We start from the raw sequence: 27,524 nt of genomic DNA on the forward strand, positions 1-27,524 counted from the left end.
TGAAACAATAGCCGTTTTGCTGCACACGGTTCTGTGGGTGAGGAATTTGGGCGTGCTAGAGGCAGACGTGTTTGACAGAGGAGAAAACCGGAGCACTGAGCAGAACTCGAACGTCAGGGGGACCGAGCAGGGTCTCCTGGGGCAGCCAGGTGGCCCCCCCCCCCCAGGAAGGCTGTCTCCATCCCTGTGTTGTGACACTGTGCTGCCACCTCATGGACACGGGCTCACATGCGGCACACCTCCCCCCCGCCCCTGCCCCGGGCATGGGGCTGGCAGGGGCCTGGGTTTGATCCCCAAGATGTATGGGGTTCCCCCAGATGCTCCCACCAACACTCTGGGGCCCTTGGGGCCCATCTCAGGGACGGAGCCAACTCTGGCCGAGGAGAAAGGGTCATAAAGAGAGGAGGGGAAAGAACTGGTGTCTCCTGGGAGCTGGCGCTGAGGGCCCCACTCCCCCGAGCACCCCCAGTGCACAGGATCGGGCCCCCAGACCGCCCCCGATCGCCACCGCAGCCCCCCCCCCATCGCCGTTCACAGCCAGAGTGGCCTTGAGAGGGTCAGTCTGAGCAGGTCACCCCCTGCCCCACCCCTGGCTTCCCAGTGGGCTCCACACAAGGGTCCCCACCAGGCCCTGCTCTCACTGCTTCCTCTGAGCCCATAGCGTTTCACCTGCATACATTGTACTCAGCCTGGAGGCGGCAGAGTCTCCCGGAGACTCTGGAGTCCTCGGGTGAAGAAACCAGTCAGTCCCCAGAGGGAGGGTCTTGGGGTGACAAGTCTCTTAACAGCAACAGAGGGGGGCTTTGGCTCCAGGCTGAGGGTGTTTGTGAATTCCACACCCTCTGGCAGGGGGGCGGCGCTGCCTGAGGTGGGCCGGGTCTCCTGGGCTCATTGACTGCACTCCTGGAGGGAGAAGAGGAGAACCAGCAGGGGGCCGAGGCTGGGACAGCAGGAGGGGGCAGGTTGGGGCAGAGCCACTGAGGGTGCCTAGGACACCTTTGTGAGAGCCAGGAAGAGGCACCTCCCCTGGGGTGCAAGACCTTTCAGAGAATTAGAGACCGACTGGCACCCGGGGTGGTGGGATGCCCTGGGAGCCTGGCCCTGGTGGGCTGGGGGTGAGAAGTGGGCTCCCAGGGCCCCTGATGGGACTCGGTGCCCCCAGTACACAAACACACACACACACACACACACACACACACGGAGCTTGTGAGACATGGCCTTAATTTCCAGAACCCACAACGGGAGGCCTGGCACGGAGCATGCGTCCCCCGACCGTCAGTGGCCTGGCAGCAAGTAGCATTACCCTCTCGAGTTACGGATGCATTTTTCTAAAGGAAAAGGTCTATAAAAGTAGAAGGCGAAATCAACTGTGGTTTTGTAATTCACATAACATCTTAATTTTTCTAATTAATTCTGCATAAAATATAAGATTCATCCCCCCCCCCAAAAAAAAAGGCATCCATTCAAGTGTGGGACAGGGTGGCAGCCATAGGAGGTCACGGTCTGTCTGCAAAGGACCCCACAGGAGTGGGGGGGGGGTCAGTGATCCTGTCTCCTCCCAGGGTCTGGCCCTGCTCCGGTCCCACCAGCCCCCCATCCTGGCGGTGGGGTGGGGGGCAATGCGGGCGGGCAGGATCTCCAGGGAACCCAACTGGTTGGGCAGGTAGGTGGAAAGCCAAAAGAGAACAGGAAAATCTGGAGCCCAGGGAGGTGACACCAGAGCTAAGGGTGAGTCATGTCAAAGCCACACCCTGACCCCGTCCACTGCAGGGAGTCCCATCCCTTTGTGACAGGTTTTCCAGGCTCAGTCTAGGCTGAGGGGCTGTATTCAGTGTGTGCCCAAAGCATTGATGACAGGACGGGGCACAGTCAGTGACCAGGGTCAGGGCTCAGGGTACTGTCAGGGTCAGGGCTCAGGGTACGGTCAGGGTCAGGGCTTACTCGGTGAGCAGGGTCAGGATTCAGGCTGTGACCCTAGTGAGGACTTAGTTTGGGGCTGACAGGGTCAAAGGTGGAGTCGAGGACTCTATCTAGGGCATCGTGCCATGGGCTTCAATATTCAGTCAGCTGCCCTAACACAGCACCACAGACCAGGAGCTGTAAACAACACACATTTGTTTCTCGCAGCTCTGGAGGCTGGGAGTCTGAGAGCGGGGCGTCGGCAAGGTCGGGTGAGGGGGAGGCCCCCTTCCTGGCGTGCAGACGGCCGCCTCCCCGCTGTGGGCTCAGGGGGTGGGGGGAGCTCTGGTGTCTGATCTTATGAGGGCACTTAGCCCGTCGGGGGGGACCCCACCCTCATGACCTCGTCTGAACCCAATCACCTCCCAAGAGCCCCGCACCCAAGTACCATCCCATTGGGGTTATGGCTTCAATGTGGGAATTTGGGGGGACAAGTCAGACCGTAGCATTTGACTACGGCACCCCAAACCCCACGTCCTTCTCACAGGCAAGGTGCACTCGTTCCTCCCCGACAGCCCCGAAGTCTTAACTCATGCCAGCATCGGCTCCAACATCAGGTCTGGGGGAGACGATGATTCCTTCCAGAATGCAGCGACAAGACAGACACGGGATAGACCTTCCCACCGAGAAGGAGCAGTCGGAAGGAAGGAAGCGGGGCTGGGTCCCAGGCAAGTCCCAAGCCCAGCAGAGCTCGTTGGCTCCTTAGACTCAAGGCGATCCTGTTTGGTCTAATTCTCTGCCTCCCGTACGCTGGGACAGCAGCCTCGTGCCCACGGCCCTGGGCAGGCCTCCTGCCCCCGCGGTTCTGCCGACCTCAGGCTGGAAGCGTCTCTGTGGTGGGGGCGTCCTGTGCAGGATGACCCCCCTGTTGGGACAACCGACCATGTCTTCAGGCATTAGGCCAAACGTGCCCCGGGGCGCAGAAGCACCCTGCTTGAGACCACGGCCAGAGAGTAATCGCCTCGTATCAAATCAGATTAACAAACATTCATGCACCTGTCAATATTTGAGGACTGAATGTCCCAGGCTGGTGCTAGGTGCCGGGTGCCTTGAGTAAAAAGAGACAGATAAGAAAGGCTCCAGTCCGGGGCACCCCCAGTCCCGGTCAGCTGAGGGTGGGCAGACAGGCAGACGGCCAGGCGCAGTGAAGTCACAAACACTTTACCTTCCAAGGCACCTGAGCTGGTGGGATCGCGGGCTGGAGGCGGGGGGTGGGGGGGGGGTGTTCAGGGAGAAAGTTCGGAGCAGGCAGAAAGACGAGGAAGGCAGCTGGAGTGGGGGGACCGCGCTCACCTCCGTGTGAGCTTGAGCAAGGTCCTGTCCATTCCTGGGCCTCAGGAGAGACGCCTCCCGGGGAAAGCGTGCAAACTGGCGGGCGCCAGGCGGCTGGGCAGGAAAGACCCCAGAGGCGCAGCGAGTGCTGGGGAGGTGTGGGTCTCACCCTGGGCCCATGTCACTGTGTCATCTTGATCCAGGACTCAGGGTGAGAGGATGGAAGCTGTCCCCACCGGGAAGGGTCGCTCTGCTCTCGCACCCCCACCCCCACCCCCACCCCTGTCCCTGTCCCAGAGGGCTGGGAGATGACACATCCCCGGGAGCGACCTGCCAGCACCACGGCACAGCCCCTGCTCTACCCTGGGGCTTCCTCCCATGCCAAGGGCATGACGTCAGATGGTAAAGTGAGGTCAGAGATGCCATCTTTGGGCCAGGAAGGCATCAGGAAGTGAAAGGTCCTCTCCCCCCATGGGAGGGGCCCCTCACCGCCCCCCCCCCCCAGACACACTGGGGTCAGCAGGCAGTGGGCGTGGCTTGTACCTGCCGGCACCTGCGGGACATTCCAAGGGGTCACAGGGAGACTGTTTACAAAGGGAGGGGCAAGTTTGGAGGGACAATGGGGACCGAGAATGGGCCCCAGGCCAACAGCAGCAGGAAGCCACTGGGCCCCTGGGCTTGGAGGGGTGAGGGCACAGAACAGTCAGCACAGGCCGGGCAGGGCTAGCAGGAGGGGAGCAGGCTGGCCCATGGGGATGCAGCCACTCACTGCACAGAGCACCCCGCCGTCAGGGCACAGCAGGAGAGATGGCCTGGCCTCTGAACCTCCCGCCCTCACGTCACCAGCCAGGGGAAGCCCTTGGGACCCTTGTGGGACCCCAGGACACAGATGGGGGGAGAGTGGGTCTGGCGTGCAGGCAATGTCCTGCCTTCTGCCACCCCCCTCCTCTTCCTACTGCGTTTCCCCGCCTCTCTTGCAGCTAAAGCTCCATGTTGTATGGGGATTAAGTAAGGTCACGAGGGGTGAGCCTGCACCCAGCCCGATGCAGCACGACAGTGCACTTGGGCCGTGCCAGCCCCCCCACCCCCAAGCCTCCGGGGCACTTCCCAGAGCGGCCCCCTCCCGAGGCACTTCTTGTTTGCACCCATCCAAGGTCTGTCGCTCCTGTGGGACCAGGAGTCCTAGGAGCACCACAGGCCCAGGGAGGTCGCCCTCCACCTTGGACAAGGTGGTCACACCCTTCTCTGGCTTCACCGCTTGGTGTGAGGTGGGCAGAGGCTTAGCCTGGCGCCTCGCCCTGGGGTGGCTAAGAAATGGCCACGGGTGGGGAGGGCGGCCCCTGCCCTGGGCAGGCTCTGCCTTCCGGAAGCAGACGGGAGGACAGAGGGAGTGGCGGGGTACAGCCTGGCCGGGCGGGTGGAGATTGGGATCTACCCGTGGTGCTTGCTGGCCGCGGGGAACCCGTCCGTGTTGATAGTGGGCAGTGGAGCCTCCGCCTTGCCAGCCGAAGCGATATAAAGCCACCCCGAGGTCCACGCCACCGCTGCCCGCTGGTGACCATGAAGGCTGTCGTCCTCACCCTGCTGGCCATCGGCCTGGCCCTGCAGCCAAGTGAGAACTCCCCCAGCCCGGGACAGGGCCACGGGAACAGGGCTGGGGTGGGGGCAATCCAGGGAGACCGGGGGGCCCTCAGAGAAAGCACCCACCCGGAAGGACAGAGAGAGAGGAGGTGGAGGAGGGGGACAGGGAGCAGGGAGGTCAGGTGGAAGGAAGCGGAGGCGGCGGCAGGAAGAAGGGACTTTTGTCCTTGCCCGCGTCCCCCTCTGGGGCGGCTGGCGGTGCAGCCAGGATGGAGTAATGGCTCACCCAGAGCGGGCAGGGCACGCGGGGCTCTTCTCCTGACTGCGGTGCGCAGGGCCTGGCGCTCGGAGGGCAGACGGACAAGGGAGGCACTGAGAGCCTGGAGAGTAGAGAGGAAGCACAGGGGCAAAAAGCCTCAAGTTAGGAAGTGCCACAGAGGCAGGAGGGAAGAGTGAACCGGGAGAGGGCTGAGGTTTGTCCTCAGAGGACCTAGGTCCCCTCCCCAGGCCCAGCCCTGGGGTCCACTGTGGGCAGCAAGGACAGGAGACACCCGGGGGGGGGGGCAGGTGTGGGCCTTCGCTGCTCTGGTCTGGACTCCAGGCCTAGCTCGGTCTCTTCCCATCCTGGGTAATCGCTAAACCTCTCAGAGCCTCAGCTTCCTCTGCTAGAGAGTGGGGATCATGACAATGGCCCGACAGGCTGCTGGAGGTCAGCTGGTGTGTGTGGTGCCCGAGCACAGGGCTGGCAGCACGGGGCCTGCTTGCAATTGGGTGACTTGGATCCCAGCTCCACCATTGTTTTGATCGGAGGAAACATCGTGTGACAGCTGGGGCCGCTACTCCCAGGGACAGAGCAGGACCCAGCCCGGGGCCCATGCCGATCACACAGCACCAGGGAGGCCTGGGAGGCTGGGTGGGGTTTGCACAGGCTATTAGGGACAGCGATGGAAGGACGTGAGCAGGTCTGTCCACTCTGCGCCCACCTGCCCCGTGCCCAGCTGGGCTGGCTGCCAAGTGGGGTGAGCCAGCTCCCACCCAGGGGTGCGTCACCCCCTTCCCTCTTGAACCATAGGCTTTTTTTTTTTTTAAAGAAAGGTGGTTTTAAATTTTTTTTTTTAACGTTTATTTATTTTTGAGACAGAGAGAGACCGAGCATGAACGGGGGAGGGTCAGAGAGAGGGAAACACAGAATCTGAAACAGGCTCCAGGCTCCGAGCTGTCAGCACAGAGCCCGACGCAGGGCTCGAACTCACCGACCGCGAGATCATGACCTGAGCCGAAGTCGGCCGCCCAACCGACTGAGCCACCCAGGCGCCCCATGAACCATAGGCTTTTTAACAGAGCTTTAAAACCCGGAGGGGTGGGCTGGGGCACTACTGGTGGATTCCAGACGCCATGACAGGAAGCGGGCACTGGAGCCTTCCCCGGGTGGGCTTTGATGAGCGTAGTGCCCTCCCCGTGAGGATGTCCCAGTTTGCGGCAGCCTCTTGTGCTCCTGCACGTTCCCAGCAGCCTGGAAAGTGTGACAGACGAGAAAATGAGGCTCCTTCCCGCTCTGTGGGAGGGCAGCCTCTGAGCACACCCCCACCCCCCAGGCGGTGCCCTGCAGTGCTACTCCTGCGAGGCCCAGGTGAGCAACCAGAACTGCCTGCACGTGAAGAATTGCACCCGCTCTGATACCCAATGCTGGACCGAGCGCATCCGTGAGTGGCCCTGCCGCCCCCCGAGTCCTCCGCGTGACCTGGCCCAGATTCCCTCCCACCCTCCCACCCCGCCCCGGGCTGGGTGTGGCTCTGCCCTGCCTTTTGCCCTCTCCTTCCCTGCCTTGGTAGGGACTCAAAGCACCTGGGTTTAGGTCTCCGCCACTGAACTGCTCATCCTCTGTGCACCTGGCCACTTGTTCATGTATCCACCCATGGATACAGCTGCTCTGTCTCCCATCTGTTCATCCCCCCCCCCCCACCTATCCCTTGTCTGTCTGTCCACCCATCACCCTTCATCTGTCCATCTACCATCCATCCATCCACCCACCCATCCATCCATCCCTGCATTCATCCATCCATCCATCCATCCATCCATCCATCCATCCATCCATCCATCCATCCCCCTGTGTCTCCTATCCATCCATCCATCCATCCTCCATCCATCCATCCATCCCCCTGTATCACCTACCCATCCATCATTCATCCATCCGTCCATCCATCCATCCATCCATCCATCCATCCATCCATCCATCCCTGCATTCATCCATCCATCATCCATCCATCCATCCATCCATCCATCCATCCCCCTGTATCACCTACCCATCCATCATCCATCCATCCATCATCCATCCATCCATCCATCCATCCCCCTGTATCTCCTATCCATCCATCATCCATCCATTCATCCCCCTGTATCACCTACCCATCTATCATTCATTCATCCATCCATCCATCCATCCATTCCTGCATTCATCCACCCATCATCCATCCATCCATCCATCCATCCATCCATCCACCCATCCATCCCCCTGTATCACCTACCCATCCATCATCCATCCATCCATCCATCCATCCATCCACCCACCCATCCGTCCATCCACCCATCCATCCCCCTGTATCACCTACCCATCCATCATTCATCCATCCATCCATCCATCCATCCATCCATCCATCCATCCATCCCCCTGTATCTCCTATCCATCCATCATCCATCCATTCATCCCCCTGTATCACCTACCCATCCATCATCCATCCATCCATCCATCCATCCATCCATCCATCCACCCACCCATCCATCCATCCACCCATCCATCCCCCTGTATCACCTACCCATCCATCATTCATCCATCCATCCACCCATCCACCCATCCATCCATCCATCCACCCATCTATCCACCACCCATCCATCCACCTATCCATCCATCCATCCATCCATCCATCCATCCACCCATCCATCCCCCTGTATCACCTACCCATCCATCATCCATCCATCCATCCATCCATCCATCCATCCACCCACCCATCCATCCATCCACCCATCCATCCCCCTGTATCACCTACCCATCCATCATTCATCCATCCATCCATCCATCCATCCATCCATCCATCCATCCATCTGCATTCACCCATTCATTAGGCATGTCTAGTGCCCAGCAGAAGGTCTGGCTGCCTTGGGCATGTGGATACAGATGAGCCCAAGCGCCTGCCCTCGCACTGCTGGCAGTCTTGAGGCAGTCACCGGGATGACTCTAGAGTTTCAGTCAGACAGGAAGAGGGCCATGGGAGCTGGGAAAAGGCCGGGTGGGTGAACCCCCAGGACCCAGCCCTAGCTGAGCGGCCCCCACCCCCAGGTGCTGTTGGCTTCCTGACCGTCATTAGCAAGGGCTGCACCTCGCGCTGTGTGGAGGACTCCCAGAACTACTACTTGGGCAAGAAGAACATCACGTGTTGCTCCAGTGACCTGTGCAATGCCAACGGGGCCCATGCCCTGCAGCCAACTCCTGTCACCCTGACGCTGCTCACTGCTCTCGGTGGCCTGCTGCTCTGGGGCCCTAGCCGGATGTAGGAGGCAGGAGGACCCCACTGTGTCCCAGGGGCCCCAGGGCACTCTTCACACACACCTGGTCCAGTCGAGGCCCCTCCTGGACCCTAACTCGGGTCGGGCCATGCCCCTCTGCCCTTTCTAGCCTTCCATGGCTCCCTAGGACTCCTGCCCCGCTCCCACTGCCCGGCAGGCTGGGCTGTATTGATGCGCGACAGCCTGCACACGGCCCACACAACCCCCACATTCCAACCCACTCCTTAATCCTCGTTTAGGCATACTCTTCCTCCAGGAAGCCTTCCCTGACCGCTCCCTCCACCTCTACCTGCTGAGCCATGTCCCACTCATAGGGTCCCCTGTAACCAGCAAGGAGCCGGCACTCAGGAGGGCCCCACAAAGGCTGAGATGAAATGTACTGAGTAGAATCAGGGGCAGGGAGTGAGAGGTCCTGGGAGCCCCAAGAGATGGGGTGTGGAGGGGGTTCAGCTCCCAATGTCCCTGGGAGTCCTGGAGCAGTAACCCCAGCACCCAGTAGGCCCTTAATAAAGTCCCATTGACTTAGCTGCAGAGAGCTCTGTTGTCGCGCGCCCCCGGGTGGGAGTCAGGGTTGGGGTCCAGGGCTGTGTTGGATGCCACCTGGATCCACATCCGTGCGCTGTGGCCATGTCCGTAGCCAGCCACATGGGGTGGAGCCCAAGCCTGGGCAGAAACAGATGTCAGACACCGGGAAGGGAGGACACAGCTGCAGAAGGTAGGGCGGCATCCCTGGGGACCCCGTCTCTTGCTGTGTGGCCTCACTCAGATCACTCGCCCTCTCTGAGCCTCAGATACTTACCTGGGACCCCCCCTCTGCTGCGAGTGTTGAGGATCCACAGGACCCAGCGGTTTCTGGGTGGGAGGGGCTGCTACTGTGTGAGGCCCCCTCGGCGTCCCCGCCCTGTCCTTTCCCTCTGCCTGTTTCCTAAATGTTTTCTTTTGTCCGCTGTAAGTTCTCCACACCCACGGTGAAAAATTCAAACTATAAAAGGGTCCCCAGCGAAGCTGCCCCCTGCCCCCTGACCTCAGGTCCCTCCTGTCCGGGAGCAGGGGTCCTTTCACAGTGCTTGTGAGCCTAGGGTCCCCGCCTCGCCTTTTCAATTCCTGGGAAAGCCCCTTGGAAAACACAGGGGCTGCCTCCCTGCCCCTGGGGGCTCCAGCGCCAGGACCTGTGGGCCACGTGGGGTGGACTGTGTGAGCGCAGCCAGGGCGGGAACCTGCACAGGAGGGCGCTTCTGGCCAAGACCCCTACTGAGTGGTGGGTGAAGCAGGATTAGAGCCCGGCTTCTGGAGCTCTGGGGTGGGCTGGGGCAGGGCTACACTGACCAACAAGTCCAGGCCGGAGGCCCAGACTCTCCCTGTGCGCGTCCCGAGTGACCTCCAGTGCTGGTCCTCCTCGCTTCTTCCTCGCCTCCGGGGCCCAGCTCAGGCTCGGCTCCGTGCAGGCTCTGGCCTCTCCCACGCCCGTCCCTCTGGGGCCCCAGGCACGCTCAGCACATAGACCTGGCTTGGCTCCGGTCCAGGGTCCAGGGTCCAGGGTCCAGGGTCCAGGGCTGGGGCTTTGTTTCCTGAGAGGGCACCATAGAACTGGGTCGGGGCGGGGGCGGGGGGGCTCAGGCAGAGCTTCAGGCCCATGAGGGTGTGGCCCGGGCTGGAGTTTGGGCTTGTCCACCTTGGCCAGGTGACTGTAGAGGACACTGGTGCATCTGTCCTGCCAGTGGTTGTGGAGCACCTACTACGTTCCAGGCGCTGTTCCAGGCACGCCAGAATCAGCGGTCTCCCACGCTGGGATGCATTTTCGCCAACCTCCCTCCACACCCTAGAGACACCCCCGCTCACCGAGCTTACCGGACAGGGTCGGGGGGGGGGGTGGTCAGGTGAACAGGGTAAATACAGAAATATGTGCCATGTTAGCAGGTGGAGCTCGAAAAGGAATAAAGCACAGAGAGGATCTCAAACACCAGTGTGACCGGGGCCACGGCAGGGCCTGGAAGTCCGGAGGGACAGGCCTCCGTCCACCGAGCAAGGAAGGGAGCCCACGGCGACCCACACGTCAGCCACACCCTCAGGCAGGGGTCCTCCTCCGGGGTGAGGCTCCGGGAAGTGAGGCAGTGCCCCGGACCCCCAGACCCTGTCCCGGGCTTCTGGGTTTGAAATATTTGGGCCAGGGTGAGGGGAGAGGGACGGCGGGCCCTGAGAAGTGGGAGACCTCGCTGGGTCCTCCGTTCCCCGGACCGGGGACTCCTCTGACCTCCTGAGCCATTCCCAAGTTCGTGTGGCCTCAAACTGAGAGCCCGAGGGGGCCAGCCTTGCCCCTCCCTCACTCCAGGACAGAGGGAAGGGCAGGAGTCCCTCCGCACACGCAGCGCGTTGGGGCCTCCTCCTGCTCCCCTGGGTGGGGACGGCAGGGGCTCCACCTGCAGAGGCCCAGGGCCCCTCAGCTGCGGGCCCACGGCAGGGTCTGGCCGGGACCCCCACCTCCCTCTCCCCACACCGCCTCATCTTCGCAAACTAGGGAACGGCGAGAAAGAAGAGCGTACAGGACTCGGCTCCCCAAACCCTAGGATAACGTGGGTCACCGTTTTCCGTCTTCATGACGCGTCGCGTGCAAACACGCGCAGATGCACACTGTGAAACTGTGCCCGGGTCATGCTGCGCACGCTCCCCGGCAAACTGCTTTCTAAACATGTATCTTTCCATAGTAAGGAACAGAGACCCTCACGGCTGCACCTGTGGCTGAGGTGGTCCCCTGGACAGACAGACTCACGTTAGTTTTTAAGATGCCATTTCCCAAGGGGCGCCCGGGGGGCTCAGTCGGTTGAGCGTCCGACTTCGGCTCAGGTCATGATCTCGCGGTTCGTGGGTTCGAGCCCCGTGTCGGGCTCTGTGCCGACAGCTCGGAGCCTGGAGTCTGCTTTGGATTCTGTGTCTCCCTCTCTCTCTGCCCCTCCCCTGCTTGCACTCTCTTTCTCTCTCTTTCTCAAAATTAGATAAAAAACATAAAAAAAAAAAAAAAAGGTGCCATTTCCCGAGCACTCTCCGTGTTAGGGACACTGTCCCAGCCTTCTGCGGCTGTCACAGTAGGAGATAATATAGCACACAACCCCGTTACCAGAGGCCAGGTGCGCTCTCATGGGTCTCCCATGCAATCACTCATTGATTCTCACCACCACCCGGTGAGGCAGGGCACAGAGACGTGAAGGAACTGACCTGAGGCCACACAGCTGGCTCCTAGCCATCCTCCCCTGTGCGCTCGGTCACCTAGGTCAGGCCTCCAAGGGCGCTCCCTGAGCGGTCATCTCTGACCCTAGCAGCACACTCAGCCCCAGGCTGGAGGTGGTCTGGCGCAGCCCTCCCTTCCCCGGAAGGCCAGTCCCAGGCCCGTCTGCCTGGCCCCTCTCGGGCTGGGATTGACGCCCCCAGACCAGGTTGCTGATGTCTCCACCCTCGACCACTCAGGTGTCTGTAAAGACAGTACTGGGTGGGCAGGGCGCGGTGTCTGTCAGCGGCCTGGGCGCTGCTCTGTGAGCCCTGCTCCTCCCTGGCTGGACTTGGGGTGCAGTAGGGGCTCTACTGGAGGGGGTGCAGGGGTCACATGTCAGACCCTCTGGCAGCGGGGGAGTGGGGGCCCCACCTTTGTCAGCTGTCTCCCAGCCCCTCCTCCCTCTTTGCCTCTCAGATACGAAGCCAGAGCAGAGGGGTTCCAGGTCTGATGCCCAGGAGTCCCTGACCTGCCCGAGACCCCCAACAATCTGCCATGACCACCACAGCACGCCCGCATCTGGTGCTGATGCAGCCGGGCGTGGGCGGCTAAGAAGAAGTTGGTTCCTGGGGAGCTCCTGGCCGGCATCGATTGTGCTGGCCCTGGGTTTGGGCCATCAAAGTGACCTCCTGGCCTCGGGGTCCAGCGGGGAGATGGCAGTCCCTGCTGACATAATCGAGCGTGTGTAAAGGCACAGTGAGACCAGGGTTCTGGGCATCTAGACTGTCTGGGGGTCAGGGAAGGGGAAGATGGAAGGGGAGGGTCCCTGGCAGAGGGAGCCCCGGCTGTCAGAGGATGGGGGCAGGGGTCTTGTAAGCATCCCCCACCCCCCCCCCATTCTATTGTTTACCAACCTTCACTGACATTTCCAGAACAGGCTTCTAGAAGCAGGCCCCCGCTGTGGGGGTGGGACAAGGGGGGGTGACCAGGCTGCATTCACAGAGCAGCTGCCAGGGGGATCGAAGGACACCTTCATCCCGAGAAGCTGTCCCGCCTCAGGGACAGATGGTGTGGAGCTGAGCCAGGGCAGGGACAAGGCTGAACAATGCGTGGGGAAGGCCTTTCCTACCCCCAGGCTTTCCTGGGGCATCTGGGTCCGCCCTGAGAATGAACTTCCTGTCCGCGGAGTATCCAAGCAGATCCAAGGACCCAGGAAAACCCAGATCCCATTCTGCCCAACTACTGGCCCCAGAAGCAAAGCCAGAAAAGCAAAGAATTCTGCCCTGATGGTGCCTGAGGGAAGGGAAGCCACCTGCCATTGTGGCACTGGCAGTCGACCGGAGCCGAGCCCGGTGTGGACTGGACCAAAGCCCTCTCAGTGTGGCCGCTGGGGGGTGCTGTTCTCAGAGCCGCCTCCACCTCTCCAGGGCCCCAGTGCGGACCTAAGGAGGTGGCCTCCCAGGTCACTGGCAAGCTGGGGGCGGGCTGGGAAAGCTGGATGCACCTCTTCCGGGCTTTCCTGCCCAGTGTTGCCGAGAAGGGGACAGAGAGGACGCTGGAGTGCCTGCTGCACATTGCTGGGTCCGCATCCCATGTGCTCGTGACACCTATGAGGCCCCTGTCGAGCCCTTTACATTTGCAGAGTCCTCTCCCCCCATTGCGGGCGTTATATGCTCCCTTTCTGAACGGGCCAAGGATGGGAATGCTTGGGAATGAGTTTGAGATTGCCAGGACCTGGGGGTGGGAGTGGTGCTGGTGGGGGTAATGAGGTTACAAGCTGGGACTGAAAAGGCTTAGGGGCCAGACTGTGATGCGCCCTGAATCGGCCGCATGCGCTCTGGGGCTGGGGCGCCCTGCAAAGGTGGAGAGCCCCTGGATGTTTTGGAGCGTCGGAGGGTCGGTTTCCAGGACAGTCTTGAAGCAGTGCCGCTGCGGACGGCTGCGTCCACTTCTTTTGCAAAGTCCTGCAACTTGGGCCGGGAGGTACTGGAGCCTTTGCCTCTGCTCAGATCAGGGACCGAATCTTCGACGGCTGGGGAGAGACAAGAGGGCTCGCAGCGAGCTGGGGGGGGCGGGGGGAGACGCCGCGGACCAGCTCGCCCCCTCCTGCGCCTGCATCGCGGGCCGCGACCGCCAGATGCCGCTGTGGCGCGGCGCGCGGCGAAAGCGAAAGCGGGGCGGGAGGCGCGCGGACATGGGGGGGGACGGACCACTGAGGGCGCCGGGGTGGGGGGGATGCTGGCGCGGGGAGGGCGGGGCCCCGGCCTGCGGCACCAGCCGCCTCCGGCGCGTCCCTCCCCAGCCGGCTTCGCGAGGTGGTTCGCTCCGGTAGCTCGGCTCTCGCCGGTTCCGGCGAGCGGGCGAGGCGGGGCGCGGGCACCGGCGCGGCGGGCTCCAGCGCAGCGCGCCCCGGTCGGCACCGGCGCCGCGGGTTCCGCCGCACCCCGCGCCTGCCGCCGCGATGCTGGGGCTGCTCGTGGCGCCGCTGGTCCTGGCGCTCGTCTACTTCGCGCTGCTGGACGGTTGGTACCTGGTGCGCGTGCCGTGCGCCGTGCTGCGCGCGCGCCTGCTGCAGCCGCGCGTCCGCGACCTGCTGGCCGAGCAACGCTACGCGGGCCGCGTGCTGCCCTCGGACTTGGACCTGCTGCTGCACATGAACAACGCGCGCTACTTGCGCGAGGCCGACGTGGCGCGCGCCGCGCACCTGACGCGCTGCGGGGTGCTGGGGGCGCTGCGCGCGCTCGGGGCCCGCGCCGTGCTGGCCGCCTCGTGCGCGCGCTATCGCCGCTCGCTGCGCCTGTTCGAGCCCTTCGAGGTGCGCACCCGCCTGCTGGGCTGGGACGACCGAGCGTTTTACCTGGAGGCGCGCTTCATCAGCCTGCGCGATGGCTTCGTGTGCGCGCTCCTGCGCTCCCGCCAGCATGTGCTGGGCACCTCGCCGGAGCGCGTCGTGCAGCACCTGTGCAAACACAGGGTGAGCACCTTCTTCCCCCCTCCCCGGGCCCCTGAGGGTTCCTGGTCCCTGCCCCCTCCTCTAGGGAAGGCCACCCCCTTGGGGTGCTCCTGTCCCGCTGAGTGCCACACTCCAGCCCTTACTTTTGGACCCAGGGCCTCACTTCACTGATGGCCATTCTCCCTGGGAGCTCCCAGGGTCCCTGAATCCACTCCTCATACACGTTCTTAGCGTGCTCCCCGCCTGCCACTTCTTAAGCTCGCCTCTCAGGACTCCATGCCACCCCATGCGGTACCCCCCCCCCCCCGCTTTTCCCCCAACAGGGAAGCCCTGACCAGGCCTCTCCCGTGCACACAGCTTGGAGCTGAGGGCTTGGGTCACCACCACCTGGGTTTGGGGTTGGGGGACTGAACTCACAGAGCTGCAAGCCCTTCTGCCTTTTCCAGTTGGCGAGAGGGCCGCAGTGCCCGTGTGGGGCCAAAGGACCCTCCCCAGGGCCTGCTCCTTCCAGCACAGCCCAGCCTGGCTACCGCGGCGTGGCAACGGGGCCCTGGGGACGACAGCCCTGGGGACGGCAGCGCGCCACCACCGGAATGGTTTCCAGGGCAGGCTCCGGCCTGAGGCGGCGTCCCGAAAACTTGCCTCAGGAGCTTCCGTGCCAAAGCCGGGGCCTGCCCCAACCCCTGGGTGCTCTAAACGAGGGCGCTGCCCTCTCTGGCTTTGAACAGGTGCCTCCTGAACAAGGAACACGGTCTCATGTTAATCGTGAGAGGGTGGTCTTTCCCCCATACCGGAGGTGGGGAAACTGAGGCTCACAGAGGCCATGGGCATAGCTCCCTGGTTTTCTGTCTCTGGACACCCCCCCAAAGGTCCTGGGTGTCCCCCACCCCATAGGGACAGAGATGCTCCATACGCCCTTTCACGTGTAAGGAGGCCGGCGTGGGGAGTCTCTGGTCACGGAGGCTTTAAGTCAAGGGACTGAGAGCTGGGACTAAAAGACAGAGGGAGTCTCTCCTACAACAGAGGGTGCCGGGTGGCCGGTGGGGGCTGGAAGCGACTTCCAAGAGAGCCGATAGTGCGGCTCAGCAGGTGTGCCCGAGGATGCCCAGCCACAGATGGGAGGGCCAGGGCATGGCCAGGAGGAACCCAGGTGCCTAGGCTAGGTGAGGTGGGCCCCAGGCAGAGCCTACGCGGGGCAGTCTGAGCCCAGTGTCTGGGCTGAAATGCTCCAAGTCCGGTTTCGCCACCGCTGGCCGGGAGGAGAGTGTTCCCAAAAGCCTGGACATTGAGCAGAGCTCCCCTCACTCCGGGGGAGGCCAGGGCTGCCACTCTACTTGTCCCCGTTCCCCTGGGAACACCCCAAGCCCGTCCCCGAGGCCTGTGACCTCTCAGGCCTGGCCCGGCAGCCTCTTGCCTCCCCATGATGGCTGGCTGCGTGGGGGTGGGGTGGGGGGGGCGGGGGGATCGCAGCAGTGGGCCCAGAGCTTCTGGTCCAGCTTCTCGTGGTACGCTGGAGAAGAGAGGTTCACGGCAGCCCCCGTCCAGCACTTTCCCAGCAGAGGGTGGCTGACAGCCACCCTTCCACTCCTCTGCTCCAGACTCCTGAGGCCTCTGGCTGCTCCGGGTCACCCGTCACCCCTCTCCAGCCAGCTGGCCTCAGAGGGCTTTGCCTGGGTTCTGGGGACACACGGACGGCTCCGGTGTGGCCCTGTTGGGGAGACAGGCCTGAGGAAGGAGGATAGTGTCTCGAGACAGGAGGATGAATGGCACTGGGGGCCTCAGGGAGGGCCACCTGCAAGGGGAGGCGGAGGACACGTTCCAGGGGGAACAGTGTGAGCAGAGGCCCAGAGGTGTGAAGGCCGCACCCTGGCTGGCCACCCCTCCCTGCACCCCTGCTCGTCCCCGGGGCAGTGGGGCTGTAGGAATGCCACCCCTCCCTGCACCCCTGCTCGTCCCCGGGGCAGTGGGGCCGTGGGAATGTCACCCCTCCCTGCACCCCTGCTTGTCCCCCGGACAGCGGGGCCATGGGAATGTCCCCCTGTCGCCCTGCAGGTGGAGCCCCCCGAGCTGCCAGAGGACCTACGGCACTGGATTGCCTACAACGAGGCCAGCAGCCAGCTGCTCAGGGCTGAGAGCGGCCTCAGTGATGTCGTCAAGGACCAATGACCACCACACCCAGCCCGCCAGCCTCAACGTGGGGGCGCTTGCCTGCCGGTCCCTGCCTGCCAGGGCCAGAGGGTGCGGGATGGACCCGCCAGGCCCACGTCTCCCAGCTGGAGCGGTCCACGACCAACCCTGTCGGCCCAGCACCGCCCCCCCCTCCACCGCCCCAGCCCGCTCAGGCCTCCCCCTCCGCCCATTACTGATGTCCCCCTCCCCCATACTGTGCTGGGCACGGGATGGGGGTGACTCAGATGCCCTGACACAGCTCTGCCCTCAGGGTGGAGGTGACGGGAAAAGTGGGAGGCCCAGGACCCTTGGCACGTGGGCTGTGGGGGGTGGGAGTTCGGCCCCACCCTGTGGGTGAAGCCAGTCTGGGGCCCCATGGTGTAGGTCAGAGCCACCGGGGCCCCAGAGCTGCCTCCTTCCACCCTGTCCCGGAACCCGGCCGCCAGCTGGAGCCAGGAGCGCAGGGATGCCCCCTGATTCCTTGCCTGCCCCCCACGCTGATCTCTGCCTTACAGCTGCAACGGGAAAGCTGCAATGTTTCTGTTTTATTTAAAGAAACCCCAAGATTAAAGGGTTTTTAATGTCAGTGTGCTGGGGGAAGACCTCATTTCTGAAGCCCCCACCCCCCAGGGAAGCAGCGGGCCCCCACAGGTGTTTTCTGGTATGGGGGCTGTCTAGGCTTCTCGGGGTCCCACAAACTTAGGGACTAGGTGGGCAGGGCAGGACTGGCCCCTCTTGCACAGAGCATGGGACCGAGGCCAGGAAGGATTTGCCCCACTCCCCTTGCAGACCCTGGTGCTCTCCTTGTCCCCATCTCTTGGGGTTTGCTGTCCCATGTCCCAGTCTGCGGATGGCTGGTGCAGGTTTCTGGTTTGGTCCCAGGGTCCAGTCCGTGATCCTCCAGAGTTTGGGAGGCTAGGCCTCAGACTCTGGGGTTGCTGGGGCGGGGAAGTGGGACAGCAGGTGGGGCAGAAGGTCAGTGGACCTTAATGGGTGGGGACAGCACAGGGGCCCTTCTGCAAGCCCCTCAAAGAGGACAGGAAGTGTGGCCACCGGGATAGAAGACAGGTGAGCGATGGCATGGGCCATGTCGTGCTCTGACTGCTTGCTCAGGAGGGCCCCAGTCCGGGGGCCCGGAAAAGAACGGGTAGTTGGAAAAGTTGGGTTTGCAACGTGGCCTTCGGAGATGGGGGAGTGATGCGGCCCGGCTGAGGTCACGTGGCTGGCGAGGCCGGGCCTCCCACCTGCCTTGAGCAGCCGGCCTGCAGCCCGCGAGGGTGTTTGGGCTTCTGCAGGGAGTGAAGGACCAGGGACAACCTGGGGCGGGGGAACTTGGGGGGTCCATACAGGTGTCAGGACAGATTCCCCACGGGGACTGTGGACGGGAAGCTGCGCACAGTGGGTCTGGGTCCCAGCAGGTCCATCCGGTGGTGGTGAGTTGCCAGCTGGCAACCCGGAGCAGGGCAGGGGCTGAGGAGGCAGGACGGGTCCGTGTGTCTGTGTGAGGTGTTCAAGGTGGTGGGGCATCTGGGCTGGACGTCCCTGTGTCCCAGGGGCGCTGTAGTTTCTTTGTCCGCTCGAGGGAGATACACCCCAGCCAGATGGGGGCAGAGGGGAGGGGAGGCTCCCTCTTGCTTTTTCTGTTTGGAGAAGGTCTGACCACAGAGGGGTCTTTGCTGACCAGGGGACACGCGTCCAGGGCACAGGGCTGGCCAAGGTGGGGCTTGGGCTGCCCCACCCTCCCCGCCTAGGAACCAGGTGACCTTGGGGGGGTATCTCTCCTCTTTCTGCGTTCTTTGTGACCCCACGCACCACCTCCTCAATCCTAAGGCCCCAAGTGTCGGCAGCTGGTGCGGCCACCCCAGGGCCAGCCCTCCCGGGGCCCCACCTGTGGCCTCCCCAGCTCCTGGGGGTGGGGGGGGCGGGACGCAGGGATGTGCAGATCTGACCTCAGGTGTCCTCAGGGCTACAGACAGAGCAAGGGCTTTCCTTGGGCTCAGGTCACTTGGCAGCTCCCGCCAGGGGAGGGCAGGGTAGCCCCGTGCTTAGGTGGTGATGGGGCAGGGGTGCCCTCTGTTTGCCAGGCTGGCACTGTGTGAAGACCCCGCGGGTGCGCCTGGCCAGCCACCTGCTTCCTCCAGGGGTGAGGTGGCTGTGGAGCCGGGTGCGCAGTCTCACTCCCCCCCCCCCTCCCCCCGCACCTTGAACAGCTCAGAAGCCGTATCCTTGCTGCCCCACCGGAAGCTGAGGCCAAGAAAGGGCTGTAGTGACGTTTCACTTTGTCCCCGTGGTCCCCAAGGGGCCCGGGCCCCTTGCCTCCAAATCCTGGGCCTGGTAGAGACTCTCTGGAAGCCTGGCCATAATGCGGAGTCTGGAAAGTGCCCAAGCCAGAGGGCAGCGAGGGGAATTGGGGCCTGGAGAGGGGCAGTGACACCCTGGGGTCATTCAGGCCCCAAGGCTGCCGGTGTGCAGTGTACTGGACGTGTCTCCTGCCTCCACCTCCGCACAGTGCTGCCGAGCCAGGCCGTGGCCCGCGGGTGGGGGGCAGACCTCAGGAGGGGGAAGCAGGGGTCTGAGGTTCGGCGGCGGCCGAAGCTGCTGCCGCCCGGCTGGCTGGCTGGGGGTGTGGCAGGGAGCCCGGCTCTGGCCCTGGGTGTCTGGGATGAGCTGGCACGTCTTCAGTGCTCCATGGGCATGGTCTCTCACTCCAGCTGTCCCCCGGGGCCAAGGTCATGGTACGCCCAATGTCGGGGGGCAGGGTGACTGAAGCGCGTGGAGGTGTGTGGGCGTCAGCTGGCCCAGAGGCATCCCACGTGCACTCGGGAAGGCCTGGGCCGATGGGGCAGGCAGCCTGTGCCCCCCTGTGCCCTCTGCCCAGCGTCCCCTGCTGCGGCCGCAGCACCCCCGTGCCGGACATGTGGAGCGAGACATACCCACCCTTGACCTCAGCTTCCCTTCCACCCAGGGGGCAGGGGTGGGGTCGATGCCCCCCAGGGTCTCGGGACAGATTCTAGGGGTGGGGACAGATCTGCCTTGGGCTAGGGAGCCTGTCCTGGTCTCCGGGGCCGTGGGACTGGTTTGCAGGAAGGCTGGCCCAGGATGCGTTTCTCCTCCCAAGCCTCTGTTTCCCCTTCTGTGAAATGAGGCCAAACGGCCCTGGGTGAGAAAAGGGCCAGGTGCCCAGAATGGGCCTGACTCAGCTCAGCTCCCCTGGAGGCCAGCTCCGGGGGCTCTCGGCACCCGGGAAGGAAAGAGGTCATTTCTGCCCTGACTTTGTTTATTTTCTGCAAGCGGGCAGGGAGGCCCCTGGCAAGGCTCTCACCCCTTGAGTCCCATGATTAACCGGAAGCTTCTGGAAGCGTGCGGCTACGGGTGGCCTCTGGTGGTGGCAGGCCCTTCAGGGAAGGAGTGGGGCCCCCAGCGGGGCCAGGGCCCTGACACCGAGCTTGGTGGCCTGCACGGAGTTGCACAGATCGCGGAAACAGCAGTAGACGGCGCGGGTGCTCCCCATGCTGTCGGGGTCGGTGGCAAAGCAGGAGTTGGAGCAGGACCGGGTCACCAGGGGCATCTGGTTGAAGGGGTACTCTGCCAGGGCGGGCAGGTGTCAGCGCCTGCTCCGCCACGGCCCCGTGCCCTCCCCGGCTGCCCCGACCTCCACGCCCTTGACCCTGCGGCCCCCAAAGTGATGGCTGGGCCTGGAAGCCGTCCGTGCTCCTGTCCCAGCCCTGAGGTGGGAGCCTGGGGCCCCGGGGCCGATGCCGCCCTCGTGCGGCACCACAGAGGCAGGCCGTGGGGGCTCCGCCTCGGGGCCCCACCCCCAGTCCTGAGGGCCTTCTGGGGGAAGGTGACCACTGCGGCCCCCCCGGCCCGTTGTGGGCCAGACTCACCGGCCTCCATCAGCACCACCGTGGTCATACAGGCCGTGGCCTCCGGCTTGCAGCGAGTAACGTTCTTGCATAAATGAATGGCCGTGGGCTGCTCGCATGTAAAGCATCTGAAGGCCTCACCTGGGCGAGGGATGGGGCAGACGTCGTCGCCTGGCCTTGAGACCCATCTTGGAGGAGGCCGCGTATGGTCTAACCCCTGGGCCGTACCCCACGTGCCCCCTGGCCTGTCTCCCTCGCCATCCCTGTTGGGGGACGCGGCCCGCCTCGCCGCAACCCTGCAAGGCCCGGGGCTCCGACCCGTGGACTGGAACGCTGCATTCCTCTGTTGTGCCTTGGTTTTCCCGCCTGGAGAGTAGGGCTTCGAAGCCCGTCCCGAGCGAAGGCTCTAGGATCCAGGAGGCTCATTTAGGGGGAGGGGGAGGAGCCCAGTGGGGGGTGTCAGAGGCCCCCCTCCCCGCAGAGGAGGCATCCACTCACCAGCGTGCAGGCAGGAGGCTGCAAGCAGCAGCAGAAGCTGGAGCAGAGCCCCGCACCGGGCCATCCGCCCCATCTGCCGTGCCCGGCAGCGGGGAGCGGCCGCCTCTGCGGGCACTTATACCCTGCCCTCTCTGTGGTTCCTGCCAGGTGGTGGCGGGAGCGTGTGAGTCAGCAGGGTGGTGCGGGACAGGGCGGAGGTGGGAGGTGGCACGGCGGGTGGGCGGGCCAATCATTCACAGGCCGTGGGGACCGGGACCCCTCTTCGCTCTAGCCACCTGGTGCTGGCCCACAAGCACCACACAGGTGCTGAGCCCCCTGTGGCCCAGACTCAGGTGTATGTCACGCCCAACCAGGGCCAAGGCCAGCGTCCTTCACACCCAGGTGTCCCTCTCCCTGGCGTAGGTGCCCACCAGACCAGAGGTCCGGAGGGAGTGGGGAGTCAGGCCGCGTGCAGAGGAGGGTGAGTGCCTGCCTGGTAAGGTGTAGGGACCGTGTCAGGTCGGATGGTCTGGGCCCCCCAGGCTCCTCCCAGGCTGATGGGTGTGGGGCTCCAGAGAGGGCCCTCAATCGCTGCCAGCCCCTTCCCTGCAAATGACCTTTAGACCTAGCCTGGGCTTCCCTCAGTTTTAGGCCCCAGACAGCAGGGCTCTGCCCACCCCTCAGCGCCCCCGCCCCCCCTTGGCCTGCCAGCCTCCTTCACTGCCCACTCCCCACCGCAAATCTTCCCGTACCCACACCTTTGCCTGTGCTCGGCCTCTCGGCGGGCACCCTCTCTGGTCTCCCAATCCCAGCCCCACATCTTCCACATGCTCTAAGGCCCACTGAGCTGCCTCGTCCATAGGTCTTCCTGGTGTTCCAGCCTCTCTGGTTTCTCAGTCCTCTGAGGACCTAATGGATGGATGGACAGGTGGATGGATGGGTGAATAGATGGCTGGGTAGACAGGTGGGTGGGTGGGTGGATGTGTAGATGGTTGAGTGAGTGGATGGATGGGTGGATGGATGTGTAGACAGATGAGTGGATGGACAGGTGGATGGATGGATGGATGAGTAGATGGGTGGGTAGATGGATGGGTGGATGTGTAGACGGATGAGTGGATGGACAGGTGGATGGATGGATGAGTAGATGGGTGGGTAGATGGATGGGTGGATGTGTAGATGGATGAGTGAATGGGCGGGTGGATGGATGGGTGAGTAGATGGGAGGGTAGATGGATGGATGGGTGGATGTGTAGACGGATGTGTGAATGGGCAGGTAGATGGATGGATGAGTAGATGGGTGGGTAGATGGATGGATGGGTGGATGTGTAGACGGATGTGTGAATGGGCAGGTAGGTGGATGGATGAGTAGATGGGTGGGTAGATGGATGGGTAGGTGGATGTGTAGACAGATTAGTGAATGGGTGGGGGGGGTGGGTGATGTTTGAAGGAGTGGATGGGTAGAAGGCAGTGCGTGAGTGGAGGGAGGGCGATGGGGGGAGGCAGGAGGTGAGTAGATGGGGGGGTACCCGGCAGATGAAGGAGTGTGAATGTGTAGCAGGCAGAGTGGTGGAGGGTGGGTGAGCCCTACTGTAGGGTACGGAGTCACATCCCAGTCTCCAGAAGGGACAGCATGCTGGGAGGAGCTTTGCCTGGCACTCAGGAGGCCTGGGTTTTGGTCTTGGATTTGCTGCTGACTCCGTGTGTGGCCTTGGGGTGACTCCCTTGCCCCGCTGGACTTTGCATTCCTGTTTGTAGGATGGGCCCAAGGACCCAGGGCAGTTTCGAGGGCAGGCGTGAGCTGGCCTTGTGGACCGAGGAAACAAAGGGAGGGCGTTACTTGGGAAGGAAGAGACCACGGTTGCTGCAAACCATCAATTGGGCCACACTTGGCAGGTGCAGGCACAGGCAGCAACAGGGGCAGCCCTTCCCCAGGGCTTGGTCCACAGTCGCGCCCAGGATGTTGCGAGAGGAGCCAGGGAGTGTCTGGTGTGGAGCCTGGCAGCCTGAGTGGGTCCCGGCTCCACCTGCGTGACCATAAGCCCCTCTGACCCCCTTTCTTTCACCTGTAAACCAGGCGGAGCGTCGTCGTCCGCGAGGGCAGCCGTAAAGACGAGGGAGTGGTGGTGGATGTGGCATGGCAGAGCCCCTGCCCAGGCAGGGAAAGCCTGGGAGGTGTGGACGGCAGAGAGGGTGCTCTGCCGCCCGCAGAGGCGGGAGAGGGAGGAGGGGCACAGCCAGGACAGGGGCGCACAGCTTTCCCGTGTTTGGCTGGAAGGCTGTGTGTGTGTGTGTGTGTGTGTGTGTGTGTGTATCGAGTCTCAGCCCAGGCTGTAAGTCTCAAGTCCCCACCACTCTCCTCGCTTTTGTGAGACACGCGAGAAAAGCCAGGTGAGGGGTGTGTTGAATGGATGTGGACAGCGCCTCCTTCGTGACCAAGTCGGAGCTCAGAGTTAACCCCCAAAGGGAGGCATCTGGTCAGCTCTTGGCCGTTCTTGACCTCTGAGTTCCCTGCTGTTCCTGGAGTCTGCCTGGGCTCTCTGGAGGGTGGTGGTCATGCTACGTGGCCAGTCCGTGCTGGCCACGTGGGTGGGGCTTGCTGGGCTGTGGGCGTCCTCTCCCCCAAGAGCTGGCTCAGGACCACAGAGCCCCTGAGACTGCACGTCATGTCACAAGAAGCAGAGGTCTGGGGGTCCTGGGGTCCTGGGGATCTGGGGCCTTCAGGCCCTGCGTCTCCTCTCTCAGAGGCGCGGGGTGTCCTTCACCCCCGGACAGACCTGCTTCAGGTCCTGGCTGCTGCCGTCCCCCATCCAAGAGCAGGAAGCCCCGGGAGGGGTGATGGCTGCTTGTGAGGGCTCTCTGGGCTCGGGGCCACGGGCCCGCGGGGAGCGTGCTGGCACACTAGATGGGGGCCTTCCCGGCCCCATCTCAGCGTGGCGGGACGCTGGTGCCGTGTCCCCTCCCAGGACTGAGCCAGCTCACCAGGGGCCCAGGAGAGGCCGGGGGAACGGGGTGACTGAGGGCCCTCCCCTCCCCTTCTCACCTCCCTCAGGTGGCCCTGGGGGCAGGTCAGCACTGGGCAGGGGTGGGGGCTGGAGCCTGCCTTCCTCAGGCACGGGGCCCTTGCCATGTGTGCCCCAGGACCGCACGTGTGCGCACAAACGTGTGTGTGTACGTGAGAGCATCGAGTCCCAACACAGGTGCAGGCCTGGGGGTCCCTGGGGCCAGAGGCCTGCCGGACAGGTGACTCCTGGGAAGATGTCTGGAGGATTCTGGGCTGGCCCGAGGCCGCGGTGGAATGAAGGTCCCCTCCGCGTTGGAGTTGGGCCACCCCGGGCACCCAGGGAGCGGGGCCTGGCGAGCCCGGAGAAGGCAGAACGTGCCTGGTGGCCCTCTCCGCCACCCAACATAGGGGACCGTGTCAGCACGGGCGGGGAAGGGCCCTGCCCGGGGGCCAGGTGAGCGGGCGGTGGGGGCTTCGCGGACGGATCCCCGATCCCAGGTTACTCTTCCTGCCCGGGGCTTCCTTCCGCCTGGCCTGCCCTCCTCTACCCAACCAATGTCTCGGTCATCCAAAGCCTGGCCTTGAGGGCCCCTCCTCCGAGAAGCCACCGGTGACCCGGCCCTGGCAGGCAGGTGCTGCCCTGCCTGCGGGGTCCCCCTCTCTGCCCCACCCCAGTCAGGCCTCCTCCCCCACAGGGTTTGCGTGGGTGTCACAGGCCTAGTGACCGTCCTCGCTTACCACGTCATGGGACGTGGAGAGGAGGCCCCTAGAGACAGCCCAGAGGCAGACCGGGAGGGGAGGGGAGGGGCTGGGGAGGGACCGCGGGGGACACAGGACGAGGTTGACGGAGCCGGAGACGCAGCTGTAGGCCCCCCGGCCCCCCGTGGGCAGGGCACCCAAAAGCAGACACAGGACGCCTGGTGCAGGGGTGGTGCTTCTTCAAGAGCGGTTGGGGCTGGCTTGCAGGGGTGTGGGTGTGGGGGGAGGGCTCTAGGGTCCAAAGCTCCAGAGCAGGAGGAGCGCCAGCACGAAGGCCAGGCTGCGGCGGCCGTCCAGGGCGGGCGCCCCGCCCACGTTGCACAGCTCGTTGTTACAGCAGGACACGGGCCGCGTCTGGCCGATGCCGTCCACGTCCGAGGGCACGCACTTGCTGGAGCAGGACTTGGTCACCGTGGAGTCCCCCAGGAAGGGGTACACTGTGGGCCACGTTGGGGGCCCGGTCAGCTCCCAAACCCCAGGGCCCCCAGGCCTGGCCCCGTGACCCCGGGGTGGTGGTGGTGGTGGGGGTCACTGCTGCACCTCAGTCCCCCTCCTCTTTCCTTCCGCCACCGTGGGGGTCCTACGTGCCAGGGACGCAGCGGCTGACATGGGGATTCCCGGCTGGATGAGGCAGTTCCTCTCCAGGTGCCTCGAGCAAGGCTGAAGGCGCGTTTCCGTTAAAGGAAAGAGGGGGGCAGGGGCGGGGGGGGGGGGCGAAGGGCTTCCACCAAAAGCCCTTTTTGCAAAACGGCTGGGGCCGTGGCTGCGCGCTGTGCACGGGGCCCCCACAGCTGGCCAGGGGTGACACCCGGGAGGCAGCTCTGACCCTGGGACCCCAGCCCTGCCCCGCCCAGCCCCCGCTGACCTATCTCCAAGGAGTAGAGGGTGGTCTTGCACATGGTTTCGTTGACACCGCAGGTGGCGATGGTGACGCAGCTGGACACACTGGTGGGCTCGTGACAGGTGTAGCATCTCAGGGCCCCCACTGGGTGAGAAGCGGCACAGGACGCGTCAGGCAGGCCCTGCGCCTCCCCAGCCCTCTGTCCTGGAGGCCCGGGTTCGAGGGGGATGACGCCCCCCGGGGGGTGCCCGCCCACCGAAACTCTGGGAGGATTCAGGAGGTTTGGGCAGGAGGTTGGGGACAACGTGCGCTCCCAGGGGAGGCGGGCCGAGGTGGGGACCGGGCAGCTCTGGAGGCGTTGAGGGGGGGCCTGCAGGGTCAGGGAGGGCCTTGGTGCGGCAGGACACCCCCTCGGGGTCCTCATCAGCAGAGAGCAGCACCCGACCGAGGGGTGCAGTGGGGCCTCGGGAACAAGTGAGGAGGGGTGCGGGCTGCGTGCATCCACAGGCATCGGCTTAGCAGAGGCGGGGAGAGCCATGGCCCCAGAGGCCAGGCAGGTCAGGCCGGGGGGGCCCCCGGGTGTGCTGCCCTCCCCTCCTCTGCTGGGTCCCGTCCCACCGCAGGAGCCCAGCTGGGCCTGGCCGCCCAGCCCAGTGAGGCCGCAGGGCCCTCTCCCCCACCGTGTGGCCCTGTGTCTTCAGGTTGACCTCAGTTTCCCCTCCGCCCAGCTCCTTTCCTGGTTGGGTGTGGGGGCCCCGAGGGGCTGGGGTGTCTCCCCTAGCTGGTCTCTCGGACCTCCCAGAGCCTTCCTGGTCTTCCCAAGACGCCTCCCAAGGCCCGCCTCCACCGTGGCCCCGGAACCAGGGAGCACGATTCTGACGGTGCCCTCTGCGGCCCGAGGCCCCCAGTGACAGGCAGGTCCCCAGCTGGCACCCGGGGCCTCTGCTGCCGCCCCAGCCCACCCAGCCAGTCCCAGCCCTGGGCGCAGGCCCTTTGGTACTGCACCCACCTCTCCCTCGCTTGGGCTGAGGGCCCTGCCCTTCCCTTCGCACTCACCCCCCTCCCCGCCCCACCTCGCCTCTGCTCGGGCCCCTCTGCCCGCACCCCTCACCGAGCTCGCCGCTGCAGGCCGCCAGCACCAGCACCAGCAGCACCGGCCGTGCCCCCCTCATGGTCCAGTCCTCACGCCGCAGCCACTGCTCCCTCACCCTCGGCCTGCCCTCGGGGACAGCAGACACCGGCGCAGCCACCCGACCGGTCAGCCGAGCAGATTAGTGCGATTGGGTTTCCTGTGGGCGGCTGGGGCGTGGAGACCCACCCCCCGCCCCCTGGGGCCCCTCCCGCCTCCACCCGACACCCCACTCCTCCCGCCCTCCCTGTCCCCTTCCCCACTCCTGTACCTCCCACAGCCTGGGGCCCCTCCCTACCCCTGATGACCCCTCCCTGCCGTTTGGGGGCCTCACCTCCCTGTGACTCCCTTACCTGGGCCCCCTATCTTCTCCTTCCTCCCCCGTTCCTGCCTCTGCCTGGCACCCTTTCCGCCTTGGGTCCCCATGCCTATCTCCAGGGCCGAGTCCGGGTCTAGGGGCTCTGGCAGAGTTCCAATGCTACCAGGGTGCCCCGGGACGCCCCCTCGTGGGGCACAGTGATGGGGGCGGACTGCCGCCTGGACAACCAGCCACAGTGTACTCGGAGGCTTAAGGGGACAAAGACAGGAAGGTGCCGGGTCAACAGAAAGGGCCTGGACGGAGGTTGGAGGTGGGAAAGGGCCAGGGTCGCCTTGGGGACGCTAATCCCGGTGTCCACTGGAGGGGCGGGCACACCTTGATCTCTAATGGGGCCAAAGGGTCTGCCCCTCCGGCAGGGCTCACGGGGCCCCAGCGC

At 64.2% G+C, this 27,524-nt stretch overlaps 4 protein-coding genes across 4 annotated transcripts; 2 read left to right on the plus strand and 2 right to left on the minus strand.

Annotated features, from left to right (window-relative positions):
• The first annotated feature begins 4,609 nt into the window (after positions 1 to 4,609).
• PSCA (prostate stem cell antigen) lies at positions 4,610 to 8,688 on the plus strand. The gene is made up of 3 exons (XM_060611442.2): positions 4,610 to 4,843; positions 6,408 to 6,515; positions 8,147 to 8,688. The coding sequence occupies exons 1-3, from the start codon at positions 4,792 to 4,794 to the stop codon at positions 8,359 to 8,361; spliced, it is 375 nt and encodes a 124-aa protein (XP_060467425.2). The 5' UTR covers positions 4,610 to 4,791; the 3' UTR covers positions 8,362 to 8,688.
• Positions 8,689 to 13,847: 5,159 nt separating this feature from the next.
• THEM6 (thioesterase superfamily member 6) lies at positions 13,848 to 17,283 on the plus strand. Its single transcript, XM_060611443.3, has 2 exons — positions 13,848 to 14,549; positions 16,581 to 17,283. The coding sequence occupies exons 1-2, from the start codon at positions 14,037 to 14,039 to the stop codon at positions 16,692 to 16,694; spliced, it is 627 nt and encodes a 208-aa protein (XP_060467426.1). The 5' UTR covers positions 13,848 to 14,036; the 3' UTR covers positions 16,695 to 17,283.
• Positions 17,284 to 19,971: 2,688 nt separating this feature from the next.
• SLURP1 (secreted LY6/PLAUR domain containing 1) lies at positions 19,972 to 21,187 on the minus strand. Its single transcript, XM_060611739.2, has 3 exons — positions 21,062 to 21,187; positions 20,585 to 20,704; positions 19,972 to 20,282 (listed from the first exon to the last, which is right to left on the minus strand). Exons 1-3 carry the CDS (start codon positions 21,132 to 21,134, stop codon positions 20,095 to 20,097), a joined length of 381 nt encoding a protein of 126 aa, XP_060467722.1. The 5' UTR covers positions 21,135 to 21,187; the 3' UTR covers positions 19,972 to 20,094.
• A 3,774-nt stretch (positions 21,188 to 24,961) lies between these two features.
• Positions 24,962 to 26,919, minus strand: LYPD2 (LY6/PLAUR domain containing 2). The gene is made up of 3 exons (XM_060611740.2): positions 26,752 to 26,919; positions 25,665 to 25,784; positions 24,962 to 25,236 (listed from the first exon to the last, which is right to left on the minus strand). Exons 1-3 carry the CDS (start codon positions 26,810 to 26,812, stop codon positions 25,031 to 25,033), a joined length of 387 nt encoding a protein of 128 aa, XP_060467723.1. The 5' UTR covers positions 26,813 to 26,919; the 3' UTR covers positions 24,962 to 25,030.
• Positions 26,920 to 27,524: the final 605 nt, after the last annotated feature.

The sequence above is a fragment of the Panthera onca genome, chromosome F2 (assembly GCF_046562875.1).
Source record: "Panthera onca isolate mPanOnc1 chromosome F2, mPanOnc1 haplotype 2, whole genome shotgun sequence".
NCBI classification, from domain to species: Eukaryota; Metazoa; Chordata; class Mammalia; order Carnivora; family Felidae; genus Panthera; species Panthera onca.